Source organism: Nematolebias whitei, chromosome 3 (assembly GCF_014905685.2).
Source record: "Nematolebias whitei isolate Nwh7 chromosome 3, NemWhi1, whole genome shotgun sequence".
NCBI lineage: Eukaryota > Metazoa > Chordata > Actinopteri > Cyprinodontiformes > Rivulidae > Nematolebias > Nematolebias whitei.
In genome coordinates, this window is record NC_056500.1 from 12163660 (window position 1) to 12186692 (window position 23033).

Sequence of the window (23033 nt, forward strand, 5' to 3'; positions counted from 1 at the left end):
GGGGGGGGGGTGTTATCAAAGTGCTGGGAAAGATAGACAAAAATAATTAAAGCACCCAAGATATACATCATTTTGTCACTCTGTTTAGGAACACTTAAGAAAAACATTTGTAAAGATGGTAAGGAATGCACCAATAATTAAAATGGAATTTATGTTACAAGAATAAAGTTTTCAGAATAGATCTTGCTTAACTCAGCATGTCAGGAAACCCCTTGCAGCTGCTACTTTCCTACCAGTCATTGATTGTGGTGACATTATTTACATGAATGCCCCTGCCAGCTCCTTGCTGGATGCCGTGGCGTCTACCATGGGGCACTAAGGTTCATAACTGGTTGTAACTATTGTACCCATCAAAGTTTGTTTTCTCAGTCATCCAGGTATATAACAACAAAAAAGGTTGAATCATGTCATCTGGACTTCGTTTTTTTGTTAAAAAGAAACGTTTCGCCCCTCATCCAAGAGGCTTCGTCAGTCTGAGGCCTAGCCATCTGGTATTACCCAGAAGCCACCCTGACTCTTGTGTTTCAAGCCTGCCTCAGATACCCCTGAAGTCTGGCCTTTTCACTAATGGTTTCAAAAACACAAAGTTTGTTTTCTCAGTCATCCAGGTATATAACAACAAAAAAGGTTGAATCATGTCATCTGGACTTCGTTTTTTTGTTAAAAAGAAACGTTTCGCCCCTCATCCAAGAGGCTTCGTCAGTCTGAGGCCTAGCCATCTGGTATTACCCAGAAGCCACCCTGACTCTTGTGTTTTTGAAACCATTAGTGAAAAGGCCAGACGTCAGGGGTATCTGAGGCAGGCTTGAAACACAAGAGTCAGGGTGGCTTCTGGGTAATACCAGATGGCTAGGCCTCAGACTGACGAAGCCTCTTGGATGAGGGGCGAAACGTTTCTTTTTAACAAAAAAACGAAGTCCAGATGACATGATTCAACCTTTTTTGTTATTGTACCCATCGCTGCACTCTGTACTCATTGGATAGTTAGTCATCATTATCAACACGTCGGCTCTCACACTGGTTCATTTTCATCTTTAAATCACTCCTTGGTCTGCTGCCTACGTATAGCTCCTCCTACATGTCACGTCATCAGTGCAGTTATGGCATGCACCCTCATAGATTCATTACCTGCAGCGTTCCCTCAGTGCGAAGTGAACTCGGCAAAAAGGCCTATTCCTACTCTGCTCCTGTAACCTGGAACACATTACTAAAAATATCTAAAACTATCAATTTTGATTTATTTAAGGGATTTTAAACATTTGATAATATCGATAGAAATATCAACGCAAACATGTTCTTGTTTTTAGTACTTTACCTTGTTTTATTCAGCATCTTGATTTGACTGTTTATAACTTCTTTCATTTGATTTGAATTGCTTTTTGTTGAATTATTGTGGTCAGTACTATATATGTTGCGTCTTAAACAGGTCTCTCTTGAAAATGAGCCCTCGTGATTCAGTGAGACTAACCTGTATAAATAAAGGGTTGAATAAACAAAAAAAATATAAAGGCCATTTTGCGTTTTCCAAAACAAATCTAGAACACAAGTGAACACTGATCAGGAGGCCAGAAATACATATTTGAAGTAATGCAAACAATGTTTAATGTTTTTCTAAATGTGAAATTTGTAGTAACAGCAGCAGCCTATCTGCCTTTCACAAGGTGAAAATTTCAAACTTATTGGCTTAATTTGTTGCCCTCGAGCAGCTAAACACGCCTTTATTTGGAACATTTCAATATGACCTTTTTTTTTTTCTAACATTTCACGTTTTAAATTCAGGTGTTTAACCAAATACTGCTCTAGATTGTTGGGAAAACTGAGAAAGATGTTTCCGGTCAAGAGTTCAAATTCGTAGCAACGCAATATTTCTGAATTGCAGAATCTGTTGCTCAAGAAGAAAGAACAGTAAATGGACTGCACTTATATAGCGCCTTTCTATCTTATCAAGATACTCGAAGAGCTTTACACTACAATCTGTTCCCTCATTTACCCATTCATACAGCACTCTACTAGATCTATACAAAGAATAATCAGTGCTTTATCACATTTATGCATCAATGGGAAACGCATCGGAGGCAATGAGGGGTTCAGTGTATTGTCCAAGAACACTTCAGCATGTGACTGCTGATGGAATTGAACCCCCAAATCTTACACTGGAGGACAACTGCTCTAACCACTCAGTCACAGCTGCCCCATAAAAGTTGGATAGAGGGCTGTCTTTCAATAGATTGCAGCGAGGTAGTTGCTCTGCTACTTACGAAACCACGACCCAGAATCAGGTCGTCTGCGAGTCATTTAGCACAGCACCCCTGTCAAACATGCAATGCGCATGTAGTGAGGTGAGCCAAACTGTGGCCGCACCTTATCCCGGTCGGCTCTCCGCACCGGCCGGAGCTGGCTATCAGAGACCAACCGAGGATCTGCGGTGCTTCGGTATTGGTGCATCTGGGCAGGATTCTGACTTGGAGGCATTCAGTCATAATCTCGCAGATGGTAGATTCGCCCCATTGGCTCCTCAGCCAAGCACATGCACCAAATGTTTGAACCTGCAGTTCCTTTCATACTGAGCAGGATTACTGTTGTGACAACACATCATCAGTTGGGTAAAACTAACCTGTCTCATGAAGGTCTAAGAAAAGAAGAAGTTGGACATAATGAAATTGGAATAGTTGAGAAGTGTTATAATTTCTAAGAATGCACGATATTATCGGCATGGTATCGGTATCGGCCGATAAACATTCAATTTCAATATCGGACATCGGCCATTCCATTAAAATAACTCCATTAAAATAACTCGCCGATATAAAAAGGCACTGTTTTTGCCTGCAGCAGCAGCACAACGTGATGACATTGCAGCACAACTTGATGACGTTGCAGCAGCAACGCAATGACGTCACATGCGCCTACCCGAGCTCACGGCAGAGAGGAATAGTCAAAATGTCAGTGGTGTGGATGTTTTATTTTTCGTTGGCGAGGATGTCGGATTCCGAAGATTTATGGACTACATTGAGCCTCGCTACATCGTTCCCAGTCAGAGATATTTTTCCGACGTAACGTTACCCGAGTTACAAGCCATCATTGAGAAGCTAATAGCCGATAACACAACTTGTTGGGTGAGTTTTACCACAGATATTTGGGTGTCGTTTTAGCCCCAGTAGCATGATTAGCATGATTACGGCACAATGGATAGACAAAAACTTTGAACTTAAAAAGTTGTCCTTCATGCACAGGAGTGCAGTGGACCTGACACTGCAGCTAGGAACCCGGAACAAGCCTCCACAAGTGAGACAGCATTGCAGGTGAATAATGCTAATAAATAACATTTAACACTTTTCATTTAATACAAGTCAAAGAGCTATGCATATCATATGGCTGTTACTGAATATATGTCACCAGCTCTTACAGCTGTTGCACAATTTTTGTAGCAAATAAGCCTAAATAAGAGGGCTATGTTCTGACAAAGGAACGTATATAAAATATCGGTATCGGCATCGGTTATCGGCCGAATAAGTTTTAACATATTGGCATATCGGCCAAAAATCCAATATTGTGCATCCCTAATAATTTCTCACCAACTGAGAGCAGACTGCGGTGACGGTTCCTTGTGTGTTTGGGGTTTCATTAGGGATGCAGAAAAAAATTGATTTTTCGTTTATCTAGATTCTTAGTCCTGGCGATTCTGAATCGTTTCTAAAGGTCCATAAATCGATTTTAAAATGCATTTAAGTTTTATATTTTTTCCGCTCCTACTCCCCGTTTGGCCATCATAGAATTGAGCCGTGTAGGCCACCGTACAGCAAGCTAGTGAATGAAGCCTGCTAGCATGGAGGAGGGAGACAGTGCGATTCAACCCGCTGCTTCGTCTTTAAAAATCATTTCAGATCCTACAATGCTCCGGGGGAAGACAGAGCTTCACAAGAGCACAGTTGTTTACAAGAAGCGTAAAATAAAATTGCAGTACAGTATTTTGGAAATACGACAAAATTCACGGATGATGAAATCGAAGCAGCTGACCAGTAAACTCTGCAACAAACTTCCAGGCTTCTCCCAAAGGCTGTGAAGATTTCCCTCTCCATCTCCTGCTGTATCACAAAGGATTTATGAGCAGACTGCTCAGTGGAAGGTGAGAGGTTCAGGTTTATTTTTAATACGATGGATCCAATGTACGTTATTCCTTCACGTAGCCTTTTTTTTTGTGATAAAGCAGCACCACAACTTCACCATGAACCAACAAATGGGAGAAGCTCTGATGCAGCTGCATCTCAAAGGTAACTGTTATTTCTCATATTATACTAACACTTAAGACAAGTTGTACAACAAACTTAATGCAATTTGTCTTTTTAACAGGTTGAAGAGGACAAATGAGACAAATCACCTGGAGCCAGTTCTAAATGATACAATTTATGGTTTATAAATTACAGTTCAGAAGTTTTTGTGCTGGTTTCCACAGGTTTTGAAATTTTGTTAAATATTTACTAAATGTGAATCAATATGGTTAAGACGGAAGTCTGTATATTTCATATTATGTTAAGTTTTGAAAATACAACAAATGTTAGAACAATATGGTTAAAAAAAACTGTGAAGTCTGTATTTTAAGTTGAGTTAAAGGTTAATATACTACAGTAGGCTGGTCTGTTTACTTTTATATTTACATATTTTGAATTATTTGTCTGTGATGGACTGGAGACCTGTCCAGGTGTCCCCCGCCTCTCACATAGTGATAGCTGATATGGGCACCAGTGATACCCGTGACTCGTAAAGGAAGAAGTGGGTAAAGATGATGGATGGATGAATTATTTGTTCCTAATTTTTTTATTTTATTTATTTATTTATTTTAATTCAGGCAACTAAGATAACCTAATACTGGTAATTTAAGTTACAGAATTTTATGCACTCCTGTATTTGTTCCTATTTTTGGTATAAATTTAAAATGATGCAAAAAGATTTGATACAGTAAGGAACCTAAAATTATTGTTTTAAATAAATGTTCTATTTGTTTACATTGTTGTTTAATCTTTTCAGCTTGTCAGTTACATATATAATCGAAACAAAATTCATAACCATTTCAATAGAAAAATCATTTCTGAATCGAAAAATGTTTCCGAATGGAAAAAATCGATTTTGAATCGTATCGTGACACCAAAAATCGGAATCGAATCGGATTGCCAGACACAGAGATTCGCACCCCTAGTTTTCATTGCAGCCTGACATTTCTTGGCCAACACAGCTGCACAATCTTTTCTACTCCTTTTCTTTCCAAGCCCCTGTACCCAATTTAGATTTCTCTTGCACTCTGAAGGTTCCCTGCCTCCAGAACAACCCAAAGTCTCCTGTTACACATGCAAAAGTCGATCTCCACATAAAAAAACCCAAACAGGCATGAAAATACGGATGGAATTTTGAACTGTGAGATATTAGCAATTTTTACGTTTATGTATGCAACACAAAGCTGAGAGAAAGAGACATGGGTGCATAAATAAAAAAGGGTAAACAGAAAAGGTCTGATCTGCTTCTCCACAGTAGGAGCTCCAACTTTCTTCTCATTGAAAATGCAAAGCTTCTTTTGCAGGAGTGTGTGAATGCATGTGTGTGCACACTGAGGGGGATGGGAGACTTACAAGTCCAACTTGTCTGGGGGAGGGTTGTCCTCCCAAACTCGTATTGTACTTCAAAAATCCCCACCCTTTTCTCCTTTTCTGAGCAAGTTCAGATTGAGTCATGGCCAAAGAGGTGGCTTTGGATTTGGTCACTGTCGGTGGGCAAATAAAACTGGCAATTGTAAAAAAAAATAATAATAATAATAAACACACACGCACAAAGTGCTACTCAGCAATAAAGATCACTTCTCTTCCTGATCAGATGTAGTTGTTGTTGCTTTAGGTGTGTGAGCAGCAAAGAGACTATGTGCGGTCTTAAAGTCAATGCACAGGGCCTAAACGAGAGTTATTAAAGTGTTATTAAAAATCCACCCAATTCCTTTAAAGTTTTGTGCTACAGTGCTTTGCTAATTATATATTAATCAGACTATGACTGCAGTCAAGAAAACAGCAGACTAGATTCCTAACAGGAAGTTGGCTCTCAGTGGTTCCCAATGCTGGTCCTTGAGGAACTTATCCTGCGTGTTTCTGGTTCCCTGCTTTGACACACCTGATTTGAATAAGTGGGTGACTAACAAGCTTCTGCAAATTTGAAGAAGTAATAAAATCACTGAATCAGTTGTGTTGAAGCAGAGAAACGACTAAAACATGCAGGATGGTGTTCCTCGGGGAACAAGGTTGACAACCACTGCAGGGCATGTTGGTGTGAGATGCAAGGACAAAAAAAAAAATAAGAGGTTTTTTTTTTTAAACTAAGACAAGCATGTGAAAACTGAGACTACAAAAACACTGCAAAACCAATTTTAGTCAAGGCTTTAAACAGAGGGGCCCTCCTTCAACCAAAAAATATGGAAAAGGCATCAAAAAACAGTCACATAAATGATCTGGACGCAAGAGTACTGATTTAAACCACAACAGCTGGTCCAGATGGGAAAGAGCATCACTTTCATGCTTCATTCTGTCAGCCACCCAGCAGAAACTAAGACAATCAGTCTCCAACTACACTGGGAAAAAGTCAAAGTTTTTGAAATAAGTTAGTATTGTAAAAAAAATAAATAAAAAAAAAACATAAGAACATTTCTTGTTCTCACATTTTCTATAACAAACAATGAAACAACTGCAGGAAAGTTAGACTGATGTTTGTTGAGCTTTGAGAGATTTTAACCTGGCCGTGTTAAAGGAATATCCATTAACGTCTATGGAAATACAGTATCTAGTTAAAATGATGGCTGACATATTTTGGTCGAGAGGCAAAGACTTACCCGGTAGTACTTTTTACAGTACGGTTCTGTGATGTGACTGGAAAAAATGAATAAATAAACAGATCCTCTATAAGTCACCTTTAGTCAATCAGATTTTAATAAATTGAGCTGACTCACAGTTAACATGATGCTCATGGTAAGATCGCTCCATCCACACAGAAATATAACCCAGGGTGAGCTAACCTCGAACAAAGAAACAAGATAGCTGTAATAATGGAGGTAGTGAAGCTCACGGCGTTACCAGATTAATTTGGTGAGGAATTTTTGTCCTAAAGTGATATTCAGTATGTAACAAAGCATAACTAGCTGTAACCATTAACCTTCAGTCTGAAGAAAGTTTGGAACTCTTTAATAGAGCTCTGTGAAGGCCAAATGGAGGCTAAACAGAGGATGCATGGATGAAAAAAAAAAATAAATAATAATAATAATAATAATAATAATAATCATCATCATCATTTTGGCGGTGTATACAGCTCTACAGTGGCTGGACATGCATGCGACGTACCAGGAGTCAAATACCAACATGCCAACCTGTGTTTTACAGGTGGAGACAAGCAATGATGCCTACCTGAACATAAAATTTGCTCATGCGAGGGAAAAACAAAGATGAGGCTGTATGCTATGGTTCCATTTTGGGGGCCGAGATGGTGTAGAGGCAGAGCAGCCGACCCGGGACCCAAAAGTCCCAGGTTTGAGCCCCAGTCATTGTGCATCTTGTGGTGTCTCTGAGCAGCACAACTTATCGCCAAATGCTCCCTGGGCGTTTTCCATAGCTACACCACTGCACCACCTGGTGATGGATGAGTTAAATGCAAAGATCCAATTTTGCCATTGTATGGGAACATACAATGATGACAATACATAACACATTATTAATTTTATTATGATAATAGGTAAGGGGTAGAGAGAGGTACATTGTAGACTATGAAAGTTGTGTGTGAAAACAAACCTCCCGCCACCATGGGATCATGTGTTGACTGCCCATCTACCATGCGGAGGCCTTAACTCAGCTCTGTGACTACCTCCCTTCCCAGTTCAAAGGTGTAACAGAAGTGAATCAACTTTACCCTCCATTTTGCCTCAATCACTTCACACGACAACATTAGGGGGGCTGTGGTAGCTTGGTCTCGCAATCCTGAGGTTGCGGGTTCAAGCCCTGGCTAAGTCAGGAAGGGCATCCAGTGTAAAACAAATTGCCAAATCGTTCATGCGAGTTCGTTAGCTGCAGTAACCCCTGAAAAAGGATTTCAACTTAAAAGTATTGTCTGATCTGAAGAGTTGAGCTGCTTGAAAGGTTTGTAGTAGGAACACGTGAATTATTATTTTTTTTTTTTTTACAGTAATGATTGCATTGGTAGTTTAAACTGATAAAGCACAAGGCTTTAAAGAAAATAAAAAAAGATTGACATCAAAATTATTAAATCTGGAATTAGCATGGTTTCCATCTAAGAATAACATTAATATGAAACCAGTCTGCGGACTCTGATGTGTCTGGTGTGTGTTCGGTTGAAGGTTGGAAACCTTCGGTTTCAAAGCAGTCGGATAGATGGGGCTCAGGAGCATCATACTCTCTGGATTCAAGCCAACACATACAGGAAGCCCAGCATTCAATAAAATCATGGCTCTTTGCTCTGTTCTCTCCTACATTTTGACAGGAAGATAAAGGCTTAGTTTCTCCCACTTATTCTTTTTCTTTTTTGGACAAGCCAAGAATTTTTTTAAAGTCAATAACGAAGAGATTCCAAGTTTTTAAACATGGCAGACGTCGCTGTGGGAATCTGCAGCTGTTAGAAGAAAATAAAAGTTTGTCCTTTTTTTTTTTTTTTTTACAAAAAGAGAAAATATCACCATAATATTAACATAGATGTAAAACTTAAAAGTCAAACAGACAACATACCAAATCACTGTTAATCTGCAAGCCCACTAGGAAAATAAACCCACAAACAATAAAACTGTGTAGCTTGGAGTTCTAAAATATCTGTGTATAAGCAGCAACTTGGGAATTAAATCCTATAACTGAATGAAAAGAAGGCAGTTTTTTTTTTAAAGTCTCCCTGCAATAACATTTAAGGCAAAAAAAAAAAAAAAAGTCTGAATGGAAAAGAACATGGGTGTGGATTCTTTATTCAGGGGGTTGTAAATCACTGTGACCTGTCATCATTTATGGGTGGTGTAAGAGAGGATTTGTTCAGTAAGTTGCACTGCCCCTCAAGGTTGACTAATCCAAAACACCTGTACATTGTTATCATTAAGATAAATATATGTGAAAATAGGTAAGAGGAAAAGACAAATACATTCTGTTATGGTTGAAAATATAGAATTATATTCCAATGGACAGTCGGCTAACAGTTGTTATGCACAAGACTTGATGCACATATTTTAACAATTTATTTCTGAGGAGGTTTTAAGGCCTTGGGTCGTGCACAACAGGAGAAAAATACACACAAAGTCTAAAAAGAAGACGGATGAGAAGCGATAATTCTCCCGGATGGAGCAGTGGATCTGTGAAACTTAAAGTAACCTTGACTGAACCCACAGCTATGCAAGCGGTGCAGCAAGAGTCAAGATGGCTTTGAAGCTGTGCTGCAGAGAGCGGAGCAAGAATTCTGATGCCCCGCTGTATATCTTCCAATCCTCCTTTCTTACCCCCTCCCCCAACTCTCCAACCAATTTTACATAAACTGAGGAAAAAAAGAAGAAACTGTTTATCCAGCTGAAGACCAATAAAAAATAAAGTGGTAAAACGGGCATTGGAACGTTACCAAAAGGCATGGGGGGGAAGGAAAGAATAGAGGAGTGTATGTCTGATCAAACAAGCGCTATAGTCAACAGCAACAGTCTGGACTCTGCTGCTTTAGGACCAAACCCAAACAAGAAAAATTACAGGCTGAACACAAGACCAGTGCAGCCACGATTTTCTATTTTTTCTACACAAATTCCCATTGATTTAAAATTATAATCAGTTAGTGGTTTGCGGTTACCTGGATGAGCCAAACTCATTCACGGCCACGTAATTCTGGAGATACCCTTTAATCAGCATTAAAATTTCCCTTTGTTAATTGTCAAAAAGCAAACCAATGTCTGAATTTTAGGTGTTAGCATTCAGTCCTGCTTGAAATGTCTTGTGATCACAGGTATCAACCAGCTTTGGCTTCATTCAATCCTTAGTAGAAACACAACACTTGATAGATGGATTTTCAATTGAGATGGGGCTCTTTCACACAAAATTAAGACTCCGCTTCTCCCACCTGCCTGTTAAGACTGTGACTAATTTGGAAAGTCACTTTTAATGAGAAGGAAGCATCAACCAAATCACTATGAACTGTCTACAAACGTTTTGTGCATGCTCAAAACCATTGTGGGCCTATCACACGTGATCATATTTAACCGAGAGCCTGTTGCCTGCCTGAAGACCTCACCAAAACACTTAATCAACCAATCAAACTTTATTTATAGAGCCCTTTCCAGCAGCCAAAAGGTGCACAAAGTGCTGCACAATACAGAAGTTAAAAACAAACAATTAAGAATTAAAAATCAGACAGTTAAAGATTAAAAACAAACAATTAAAACATATCAAGATTGCCAAAAAACTACTAGGTATTAAAAGCCTGCGTGAATAAAAAGGTTTTAAGTTTAGACTTAAAATGCTCGATATCAGTGATGGAGCACAAGTCCTGAGGTAGATGGTTCCAGAGTCTGGGTGCAACGACAGAAAAGGCCCGGTCACCCCATCGTTTGTACTTGGACTTTGGGACAGCCAGTAGAAAAGTATTGGATGATCTGTGTTCCCCTATATTCACAAACAGCGATCAGATCAGTCAGATATTGTGGGGCAAGACCATTGAGAGCTTTAAAAGTGAATAATAAAATTTTGAATTTAATTCTAAAATCGACTGAAAACCAGTGGAGAGAAAATAAAACAGGGGTGACGTGCTCACGTCTGGAGGTGTTGGTTAAGAGTCGAGCTGCAGCATTTTGGACCAACTGAAGGCGTCTAATGGAGGATTGGGAGATTCCTGTATATAGGGAATTGCAGTAGTCAAGCCTTGAAGTGATAAAAGCATGAATGGCCTTTTCCAAATCAGAAAAAAGGCTTAACTTTGGATAAGAGACGTAACTGATAAAAACAGGCCTTGACTGCAGAGGCTATATGTTTATCAAACTTTACGATCTTGTCAGACATCACCCCCAAGTTTTTAACTGTGGGTCTGAACTGGATGTCAGAGCACCAAAGTTACAGGGAGCATCATCACTGAAGAAGATGCACTCCCGTCTTTCCTTCGTTTAAAAACAGAAAATTACAGTGAAGCCACTGCTTAATGTCGGCAATACAATCAGTAAAAAGGAGTGTGAAGGTTAATATTTTTAGGCTTCATTGGTAAATAAATTTGTAGATCATCAGCATAACAGTGAAAAGAAAAGTGATATCTGGCTATCACTGATCCAAGAGGCAGCATGCACACTGAAAGTCAAGAGTCAGGATTAGGCCCGTCGCAATAAACAATAAATCAATTAATCGCATGATAAATGAAAATTATCAACCTCATTTTCATTTATCGACTATCGTTTCTTCGTCTCTCTCTTTCCACTGAAGACACTGGATGACAAAAAGCTCAACTCCGGTGCTCTTCACTGACCCCTCCCTTTCTCTTTTCTCTTTAAAATTCATTTTAACCTTCCAAAATCGCATTTTTGGATTGTTAAAAGCAGCTAAGCTGAGAAGCTAAGCTACGAGTTAAGCTAACAGGCCAACCTCGGGGGGTGGGGGGTGGGGATCCTCCGTCTTGTCGAAGCTCCAAAATTCACGGTTGAAACCCGTGCCTTAGTGTAAAAAGTTGTTTTTCTCTGCAAAAAGAAGCTGAGAACTTGTTTACTGATTTTTTTATTAAAAGCTTTGTGTGAAAAATGCTATGCTAAAGAGCGCAAACCACACCGAGCATCCGCCATTCTGAGAACCGAAGAGAGACAGCCCATGTCACGTCAAGGGGCCTCCCTCCCATTTTTCTTAGAGACACACTGCTCGCTCCCTTACTATCCATCCTTTGGTTTAGTCTTATATTCCCCCCTGAAAAAGGTACATGCAAAACAAATTAAAAAATATTTATCCTTAAATTTGACCATAATTACTGATTATTGTCAAATTTCAAACAATATCATTGTTTATCGCAATAATTTCTGAGACAATTAATTGCCCAGCAAAATTTGTTATTGTGACAGGCCTAGTCAGGATGATCAGAAATGGTGGCCCACTACAGCCTGTGGTGCACAGAAGAATGCCACCCCTTCATATGGACAGGCTTGTTCTTGAGAGGAAACAGTACTAAACATAACACCCATTCTATGAGTACCTCAGACTACCAAACCATACCATACCATTTTATTTATAGAGCACTTAAAACAGCGACAAGGCCAACCAAAGTGCTGACCAAAGGCAAGCATGCTACTACTGACAATAGTAAAGATTTTACCAGTTGCTTAAAGCAAGTGCAACTATTTTTAAACATAAGTGGCATGCTAAAACTGTTCTTGGTCTGAAAACTGGTAATAGTAAAACTTCCCACAGATCAATAGTCTCGATGGTGTAAATTCTCAATCAGTGAGAATGTTTTCACATAAAAGTGATATTTATTCTCCCTGGTGATCCTTCCTGGTTATTTCTGTACGCAGTGGTGCATTTGTTGTGGCTTTAGGAAGTTTGTCTTTGTTTATATCCTGCATAGGTCTGACTATACAAAGCATCAACATGAAGGTAGAACCAGGTCTATAATCCTGCAGGAGACATGAGGACAAATAAAATAAGAACATGTGCTTAAAACATGAAATGAAGTTAGTACTAACAACAAATACATTAAACACAGGAAAAGTGTAAAAATGGAAGTTACAAAAATCAATGCTGAATCACTGAAAATCACTGCTACTGTGTAGTCTGACTTTAAAAATAAATTAAAATCAGTACTAGGATTATGTGAAAAAAAAAAACAATACTCAGGTGCAAGAAACAGTATGGTCTTTGATTATATTTCTACCCAAAAAAAAATGTTTTTATCCAAATAAAATGAGTGCACATGTTTTGTCAAAACATAAAAACAGTGGCTGCTTTTTGCCAACCAATCAGCAAAATAATCAAATCTTGATATAAAACCAAGAAAACTGAGATGATATAAAAGCTACTTTTATAAAATGGAGAAAAAAGTGGATGTATTAGTTTTACAACAAGCAGGGGGGGGGGGGGGGGGGGGAGAGAATGCTATAAAAATTGACTTCAAGTGTCAGCTGTACACCTTCATGTCCCTGGAGTGTCTCAGTAACAAGCTGCTCAGCCTCAAATTACACATCTGCTGGAGAATGAGGGGTGGAGTGGAGATGACTACAATTACATTTTAAATAGGGGGGGGCTTGGACATTCACTACATAACAAAACCTTCAAGTTTTGTCTGCAACAAAACCGCATGTGCTCTGCATGCAAACCTCTCAGAACCTACCACAAAAAGTGCAGCGTCTCTTGAAAAAAGGATGAACGCCAGCTGTCGCGTTTTAAATTAAAAGAATGCTCTAAATCGTATTGATTTCCAAACCCTATCCAGGTTTGATCTTTGGGTTTCCTGCATGAAACAAACCAAAGGAGATCTACAGTGGCAGAGTGTGCGGCCTAAAGTAAAATGGAAAGATGCAGTGAGAAACGTCACAGTAAAAGGAATGCATATACAATTTGCATTCTTTACTTTGCACAACAAACTCGCAACCAAAACACCACAACTCACTTTCTGAGTGTATACAGAGTTTGCACAAAATGAGCTGGTTAAATGCATAAAATGTATCGCACCAACAAGCTCTGTGCCTTCAAAGATTCTCAGTTTCTAGAACATCATAATATCGCAGAATAGTTTTCCCATGATGCAGCAGACTGCGGCTGAACGCCCCGTTTTGTATGAATTTGAAATAAGCCATTAAAGTTTAAACGTGACAGACAAAAGCTACAATTATTTCAAATTAATTACATCTTTCAAGCTGACAGAAACCATTTTTCCTCTCATTTGAGAGGGAAAAAATAGTCATTTATTCATTTTATTTACTCCAGCACGGGCAGAATACAATAAAGCAATAATAATCAGGCAAAGAAAGAGAGAGAGAGAGAGCACAAACTGGGGCTCAGGGAGGGATGAGCAGTGACAACAGAGAATCCCGTGGGATCAGAGGAAACCCTCAAAGTGGATTCCCAGAGCTGGGATGAAGGCAGCTCAGTGTGGAGGCAGAGAAGATGCTACATCATTTGGGGCCTGGGCCCCCCTTGGTGCCTTGCCTCTGAGCTCAGCCCGAGCTGCTGCCTCTGAAGTGCTAAACACCGAGCACACGCGCGAGCACGCACAGACACACACGCACAAATTCCCAGCACCCTCCACCACTGCCATTTGGTGTGTTTAATGGGCACTGCATGGATGGACATGACAGAAGACAGATTTAAAGGTGTCTGCTTTTAATCAATTAGGGCTGTGGGAAATATTATTTTTCAATAATCATTTGGTTATTTCTAAAATTAGTAATTATTAACTCCTAGAAAAATATAATTATGCTAAATTGCATTAATCCAATGACAGATGATGCATATTTTGTTTTTAAAGCGATAAATATTCAGTTTAATATGGCATAAATTAAAACAAATGCATATTCTTGTCAATTTTACCAACACAAACATGACTCGCTTCCAATTCTCTAGGCCCCTTTCAAAACTGGTGCTTATTTAAAAAAAAAAAAAAAAAAAAAACCTGATGTCTTCAAGTTGACAAAAACAAATAAATAAACATGCAATTTTGATTGGAAAGGTAGATTTTTTTGTTTGTTTGTTTGATCGTTTATTGGGCGAAAATGGCCCAAAAGATTATTCAGGAAATACTGGCATGTGATTGAACAACCTCCAGTTTTCTGATTTAGTTTATCAATAAAACACTAAACCAAACATATTAAAAAAGTAGATGACTGATAAACAAGGATAATTTGAGGTGGTTTGTGATTTAACTACAGTACTATTGAAATAAACCAGGAATAATTCAAACAGTTGCATTAAGAATGTTAGGGGAGAAAAGAAAAGAAAAAAGAATGTGAGGATGTTTGTTTGTTTCTTTGTTTGTTTGTTTTGCATTTAAATTGACACGTGGTTTAATGTGCACAATGTTCATGTTAGTTAACAATACAGGGGACAATCAGTATTATGGTTATATTTTAAGGGCTTAAATAGAGGGTCTGACCAGCAGCTCAACATATTTATGAGTTTAAACTTCAAAGTGTCTTTTGTTTCCCTGCAGCTTAGTTTTAAAACAAATGTTTCATTTCACAAAATTTTCTCTTTGAGACCAAGAAAGTATTTTGGTTTACAAACCTCCAGACTTTTTTTAAAACACCGCATTAGTTTTAGAAAACGTTTTTGTTTTGTTTATTTACCTGCATAGTAAAGACTCCCAGCTCCTGAGAGGAAAGCTGTTTCATCTGCTCCGCTAAAACTTGAGCTTCTTCCAGGATAGAGAACTCCGTGTCTGCTCCGCAGAATCCACGAGCAGAAAGAGCCAAACAAATCAGAACCAAGCCGCCGCGAAGGCGCACGGCTTTATCCCGGAAAGCAGCGCTCGGCGTCGGAGCCCGAGCTCTGTCCCCAGTCCGCCTCGCCATGATGGTCGCAGGTTTAGAGGCTGGAGGACGGCGGCGGAAAAACACGAACTTCAAAGGAACTTCTTTTACAACTTCGCAGCGTAGAGTACGTGAGCTCCGAACCTCCGGTACGAGTCTCCAACATTTCCAACATCTAGTTTTAAATCCCTGAAGAGAAGGAGGCGAGTCCCGGTGGGGGTGAAGGAAGAAGATGATTGTTTTCGGTGTCGTTCTTGCCTCTTCGGTCCAACTCCTGAAAGTGGAGGGACCCGGAGCTTCGCCACAATGGAGGTGAAAGTAGGAGGCGTGGAAACGCAGCGAGGAGTCCCAGCGGCGCCTGGATCTCAAGATCAATGGATCAGGGTCACATGATGCGTTCACTGCCGCTGGGAAAAATAAAGACTGAGGAAATGGATCGAGCTGAACGACACTTAGGTGCAAAAACATGGAAGGCATGTTTTTCTGATGAAGTACGAACTTTATAAACTGTTACATTTCATATTTAAATATGATTGAACCATCGAGTCCAGAACAATACTTACACATAAAATATGTCAATACGACTTTCCTCAAATGTATCAAAAGTTTTAGTTAAAACATTACAAAAACCATATAAATGACCTATAATTATTTTACTATAATGCAGAAGAACTTTATTTATCCAGTAGAAAATCCAAACAAGCAGAACAGAAGCTAAAATTAGCAAAACAGCCAACGCAACCAAATTTTAGTTAACAGCAAAACAGCAGCTAAAAGCATTCATTCATTCATTCAACCTTTATTTAGACAAATAAGTTGCATTGAGCCCAGAAGACTCATTTACAAGTGAGATCTGTTTAGACAAACAAAAAGTAGTGACACTGGACACATGTAGGAATTGGAGGCGAAAAATTCCTATTAAACTTTTTCTTCTTGGCTGAGAAGAAAAACTCTAATATTAAAAAACACCTCACAAAAAAAAAAAAACACATTGACAGACATTCCACAGAGTGGGAGACGACGAGAGTGGTGAGCAATGTCCTTGGACGCTCTCGAGGGCACTTTAAGAGTTCTGATAAGGATGGAATAATCAGCCATTGTCCTCCGGTGAGATCCGTAAACATTCTCGAGGGATGTCGGGGAATGGCCAAGGATAACATCTATGAGAATCCAAGAGTCTTGAAATGATAACAATGTTTATTCAGCTGGTTTTATCTGGTTATCAGTTGGACATTCCTCGGGGGGATGAGCGTCAGATTATATTTTCTCCAGGCGAATTCATATAAGGTGGCCTTCAAGGCCAGCCAGGGGAGCCAAATTCAGATAAACACACAGATGTTTTGGGGACAGGCAGAACTTAATGACATCTACCTTGAGTCTGTGTTGGTCCAAACGGTTCAGAAATGCCCAAATTACATGGCCACTCCGATGGAACATGCCTGAGTAAAATCCCAGAGATCTGATCCATTCTGCCCAAAGCATTTGAGTCTGGGTACTCGAAGCACGAACTAAGCTATCATAAAGACAAGCAGCGTGACTGGGTCCCAATTTGCTGCCGACTACTTCCTTGATTGTTGATAAAACCAGCAACCAGACGAATCCAAAAAGCAGGAACCAGTTATCATAAATCCAATTAAATATGTGTCCTTAAAATCCACAAATGGCAGCAGAGATAGACCCATCATCAAGTCTTCCAAGTCAATGAGATATCCAGCTATGTGCATGCCAACAGGGCAAATCGGCTCGCCTAAAGCCTGTCTTCTCTTCGAAGAAATGTTGTAAATAGAGTTGAGGGACCAACTGATCAAAACAAGTCCATAATTACGGTTCAGAAGTTATGCAAGAGGCTCAGAAGCAGTTTCACAGACAGACAGAGCAGCAAAGCCAAGCGGAGAGGGAGGGAAAAGCGTCCGACCTCAGCAAGAGCAAGTGGTGAACTAAATTGCAAGTAAAAGCTAAATGTACTTGTACATTCTGTTTAACAGAAGGTTAAAAATAAAAAATAAAAACAGTAGCAAAATAAAAACTAAATTGATCAAAACAATATCTTAAAGAAAATTAGCACAATCTTATCTAAAAGTTAAAATGAATAGAACAGTTATTACAAGCTAAATGGACAAATCAGCTAAAAGCTAAACCATAGATAGAAGCTACAATTGGCAAAACCTTAGGTAAAAAGAGCACAAAATGATGAAAATAAAGCAAACATGCTGAATTAGATTTCAGAGACGAACGTTTTTAAAGGAACTGAAGAAATCGTTTTTTTTGTAAATCAAGGTAAATAGTTTTAAAAAGCATAAAGTTACAAATATTAAAACTTATGACACAAATGCAAGAAGACATAACAAAAAAAACATGTTATGAATGTCAAATCAGGACACATACACACAAAAAATAATGTGCATTTGGGTGCTGTGTGTATTTACAGCTCCTAGAAAAGCTGCAAAAATAAATAAAAAGTTTTAAGAAACAAAAGGAAATATAAAGTGACTGTATGAACAAATCAAAACTTAATCAAAATGAATGATCTTCAAAGAAAAAGACATAAAATGATCCAAAGTGGCAGAAAATAATGTGAAATATTGTTGGAGAAGATATGAATCAAACCACTTTAAAATATATATTTCACAGTTACAAAGGGGAAAAAAAGAGGTTACTTTTAATAACAAAACTGAAGTATAACAACAACAAGCAGATGCTCTAAAGTATGAATGGTACTGTATATTAGTTGGAATACAATTGGAATTTCTATAAAAGAGTAACTGAACATCTGCTCTCCTGAGAATCCATTTCTAGTTTTCATTGCAGCTCAGAGATTTGATGGATTTGGGAATGTTTCATACTTTGATTGATGACTGCAGAATAAAGATGAATGAAAGAAAGTACATTCATTAAAGAATTTTTAGTCTGTGCAGATGATGGGAGGCTTTGAAGTACAACAGCACTCCAAGCCATCAAACAGCTGACCTTTAATCAGTGTTTTCTCTCCGTCTGTCTCCACTTCATTGAATTGCAGAGTGCATTGAATTCACAGCTGCACAACTGGCATCTCCCCAGCCGGCACAGATTTATGCAACTTGCTTTGTTGTTGTGTTTTATTGTTTGTTTTTGTTTATTAAAAATTTCAGTGAAAACATTAGATTTAGGCACTAAATATCAGGTTTGTGTATTTTAAAACGAACAACAAATCCTATTGCTGGAAATTCTTCAACTATGTTTAGCATTGAGGTTTTCAAACAATGGGGATGACCTGCAAAGTGTTTTAATGAACATAATTACACAAACTGCATCAGTCAAGTTGTCCATTGTTGTCATCTTTCTTTGTTGAAATCAGGTCTCTCTTGTAAATGAGCCCTCGAGGCTCAATGGGATTTACCTGTATAAATAAAGGTTGATTGAAAAGAGAGAGAGAAAATGTTAGGGATTTGAAAAGTGAAGAGGATGAAGTCACAAGTTTTATCCATCCAGTGAGAGTGGTGCTGTAAATAGTTGGCCTGACAAAGTATGATGCAGAGGAGAGGGAAACGTGATGACAGCTGTTCCATTTTATCTGTTTTGTAGAGTCAACTATGTTTAGTCAGAGCTTTGATTTTCCCAAGCCTTTAAGGTGCCACTAAAATAACTTCAGTTCCTCTCGGCGCTTGTCAGGAAAGTATTTTTAGTTTGTGGTAATGAAGAAAAAAACAAAATAAAGTCTAACAACGTCCCTCTGTTGCTTAACTTGCAGCGAGTCATTTTACTGATTGTATGTTTTCAGGGGGGCAGCACGGTGGCGCAACTGGTAGAGCTGCTGCCTCTCAGCGAGCAGGTCCTTGGTTCAAACTCCTGTCCAGGGGCCTTTCTGGGTGGAGTTTGCATGTTCTCTCCGTGCATGCGTAGGTTTTCTCCGGGTGCTCCAGTTTCCTCCCACAGACCAAAAACATGCATGTTAGGCTGATTGGTAACTCTAAATTGTCCCTAGGTGTGAGTGAGAGAGTGAATGGTTATTTGTCTCGTTTGTCTCTATGTGGCCCTGTGATGGACTTGCAACCTGTCCAGGGTGTACCCCGCCCCTCGCACAGTGATTGCTGGACATGGGCACCAGTGACCCCCGTGACCCAAAATGGAATAAGCGGGTAAAGAAAATGGATGGATGGATGGATGTACTTTACTGAAGTAGAGTTAAACATGGGTACTTTCTACTTTTACACCACTACATTTTACATTATGTATCTGCACTTTTTACTACACTACATTTCTATAATGCATTGCGTTACAAGTTACATTTACGTTGCGGTTTTTGATTTCAGAATCAAAATCAGAATAAACTTTATTGGCATAGCACCGAGATACAACAAGAATACGTACGTATAGTCGTACGAAAGATGGGAGGAGTGCATGAAGCTGCAACTATAAAAAGTGTGGCCTTCATTATTCTTATTTCAGAATAATATTTTGCTTAGATGAGAAAAGGAAAGAAAACATGAGGAGAGATGGTATAAAAAATTCTCCCATGCCGTGTCCTAGACAGGGCACGATTTGAGGCATCAAAAAAACCTACCACAGCAAAGCAACATAAATAGACGTTATACATTTACATATAGGCGGTGAAAACATTGAATTTTTAAGGGAAAATTGTAGCATAGTCCAGAGTCCCCCTTCTCAGCCATTGTCCAGATAAGAGGTGACATTCATCATCAGCTCGGTTGAGGTTCTGTCACATGTCCACGGCCTTGGGGAAGGGAGGGGTGAGGATACGGTCAAAGCATCTTTGTTGTTTTCAAAACATTTCAGGAGGAGTTGAGATAAGTCTGACGTCAAGGCCACAGTTTGGGTCAGGCAGAACTCGTGAAATTGTTGTTTCTGTCTTTTTAAAGTCTTGCTGGTATATATTCCTCTGATGGAACTCCAAAATAGCCGATTTGATCCTTTACGCTACAAGTCGAGCTTACAGCTTCTCCAAGATTATTCCTACCGTTCATGGGTGCTGCCAAAAAAGTTCACAGTCCTGATTACAGCTGCTCCAGCTCCCTGCTGCAGCTCCCCAAATTCAGTCTGAGCACTGTCGAGCTTCGACACATCCACACGAATTTATAGACAAGCCAGAATTCACCAGCCAAACAGCAAAATAACCAGTTGTCATCATGAATCCAATTTGTTTCCATCAAGGTAAGAGGGTCCTCCTTATGCCCTCTACTCCTGTTGGGAGAAGTTGATCAATTTTGTTGAGAGACCAACTGATCCTTCGAATTAAAAGGTATGCAGAAATAAAAGAGGCTTTTTAAGGGTTCACAGGACAAAAGAGTGCAGCAGGGAAGCGGGTGGAGGTGGGGGGGGGGGGAGGAGACAGGGAGATACATCTGGTTTCACCGGAGGACAGAAAGAAAAAAAAAATAGTTAATTAGTTTGAAAGTAACCAATGGCGAGAGCAGAATTGGTCCATTGAATTATTGCGAAGTGGGCAGGTAACGTTAGACCCACCTTCAAGAAGAGCTGGATCAATGACATATATTCTAGCACATACGCCATTGAGCTGGAGACACCCGCAGCATCACTAATGCACCCAAAATGGATTCCACTGCAGAGAGTCAGCCTGAAGACACGCGCCACCCATGGCCTTATTGAAAGTCTATTGAAAGACCGTTCAGTACAGCAGGACAGATTCTCTCTCCCAAAAGAGCCAGACTGGACTCATAAACTTTGAAAACCAACTTCTTCTGAACTTGAACAAGAAATTCTTGCTGCAATATTAAAATGTGTCAGTTCATGGATGTTAGGTCTAATGCTCCTTTTTTCAGGCAGACAGCTTTTACTTAAATGTGTTTACTACAATTAAAATGACACATTGGTTTTGCTTTGTGTTAAATAAAAACTTTCAAAGGTATAATCATTCCTCTTTCTTATTTTGCTTAAAGGCATTTAACTCTGCATGTCATCCCTGAAATTCTGACAAATAGAACCACAAGTCTAAGTGTGAACTGTGTCACAGAGTAAACACAATAAAAAACATGTATTATCTGCAGCATTGTTCATTAAAATGGTACAACAATATTAATGTATTACAGAAAATTTACATACGGCAGGTACACTTAATGATATTGTAGTGCATTAGGTAATACATTCAGCAAGTACTTTTACTTTTAATACTTTAAATATTTTTAAAAGCATGTATTTACTTTTACCCAAGTAAAAACGTTAATGTTGTACTTCTACTTTTACTAGAGTACATCTTTGTCTGTTTATTTGTACTTTTACTTAAGTACAGTGTTTGAGTATTTTCTTCACCACTGCTGAGATCACAGATTTCTTGTGTAAGGGAGGTCTGGGCCTGGAGGCAGCCTAACATACCAGTACATGCTTTTGGACTAAGGGAGGAAACCAGAGTACCCAGGGAAAATCCACGCATACAGGCGGAGAAGAGATTGAACCCAGGACCTTCTTGTTGTGAAGCAGCAGTGCTAACCACTAAGCCATCGTGCTGCCAAAATGTTTTAATGTTTGATGAAGGGAAGAGTTTCTGCTGCATGCAGGTTCAAAATAAGGAGAGCAGGGACAACCACAACTGGGAAATGGACGGGACCAAAACATTCAGTTGTGGGAAAAAGGTTTACAAGCATGGAGGGTTTCTGAAACAAAAAAGCTTTGGTCCACACCTGCTATGTGTGTGTGTGTGTGCACACGTGTGCAAGCTTTAAAGTGTATCTGAACACAAGTGCATTGCTTCAGCAGGTGCAGGGGTGTTCAGAGAGAATGGTCATGTGACACCCACCCTCGTCAAGACTTCCATTAAAACAAAGAAGTTGTTTATTGTTTTGTGATGTGAAGAAAATAGCTGAAAAATAAATAGTAATAGTAATTATATATGTACAGTGCATCTGGAAAGTATTTATAGCGCTTCACTTTTTCCACCTTTTATTATGTTGCAGCCTTATAAATTGTATTAAATTAATGGCTTTCCTCAAAGACAATGTAAAGTCTTAGATTTCTAATTTCAATAAATTTGCAAAAATCTCAAAAAATCTTTCCACACTGTCATAATGGGGTATTGTGTGTAGAAATTTGAAGATCAACATTAATTTAATACAATTTGGAATAAAGTTGTAACATAAAAAGGTGGAAAAAAGTGAAGTGCTCTATAATTATCTATCTATCTATCTATCTATCTATCTATCTATCTATCTATCTATCTATCTATCTATCTATCTATCTATCTATCTATCTATCTATCCATACAGTGTGCAGGTAGAGGCAGGAGACTTAAAGGTAAAAATAAATAACATTTAGGAGGAGACGAGAGGAGCAGGCACAGAACATGACATCCAACAGAGGACAACACCCGGGCACGGGAAGAGTGAAATGATGTAGATTTTAAAGAGACACTGATGAAACAGAATAAGAAACACCTGAGGTGACAGACAGGTGAGCCCGGAGCTGACACAAGGAAAAAAAAACGCAGGGAAGTGCAGGAGAACAAACAAACACAGAAACCCCATTAACTACTAGACAAATAACTGTTCAGTTGTATATACTGTATATATATATATATATATATATATATATATATATATATATATAT

General features: G+C 39.0%; 1 protein-coding gene across 1 annotated transcript in view; it reads right to left on the bottom strand.

Annotated features, from left to right (window-relative positions):
• cachd1 (cache domain containing 1) overlaps window positions 1-15521 on the bottom strand; it is a 99377-nt gene extending 83856 nt beyond the window's left edge. Inside the window, exon 1 of the mRNA XM_037698005.1 lies at window positions 15296-15521. Within this exon, the coding sequence (XP_037553933.1) occupies window positions 15296-15520 (225 nt within the window). The 5' untranslated portion in view covers window position 15521. The remainder of the gene's footprint in view (window positions 1-15295) is intronic.
• Between the last annotated feature and the right edge of the window lie 7512 nt (window positions 15522-23033).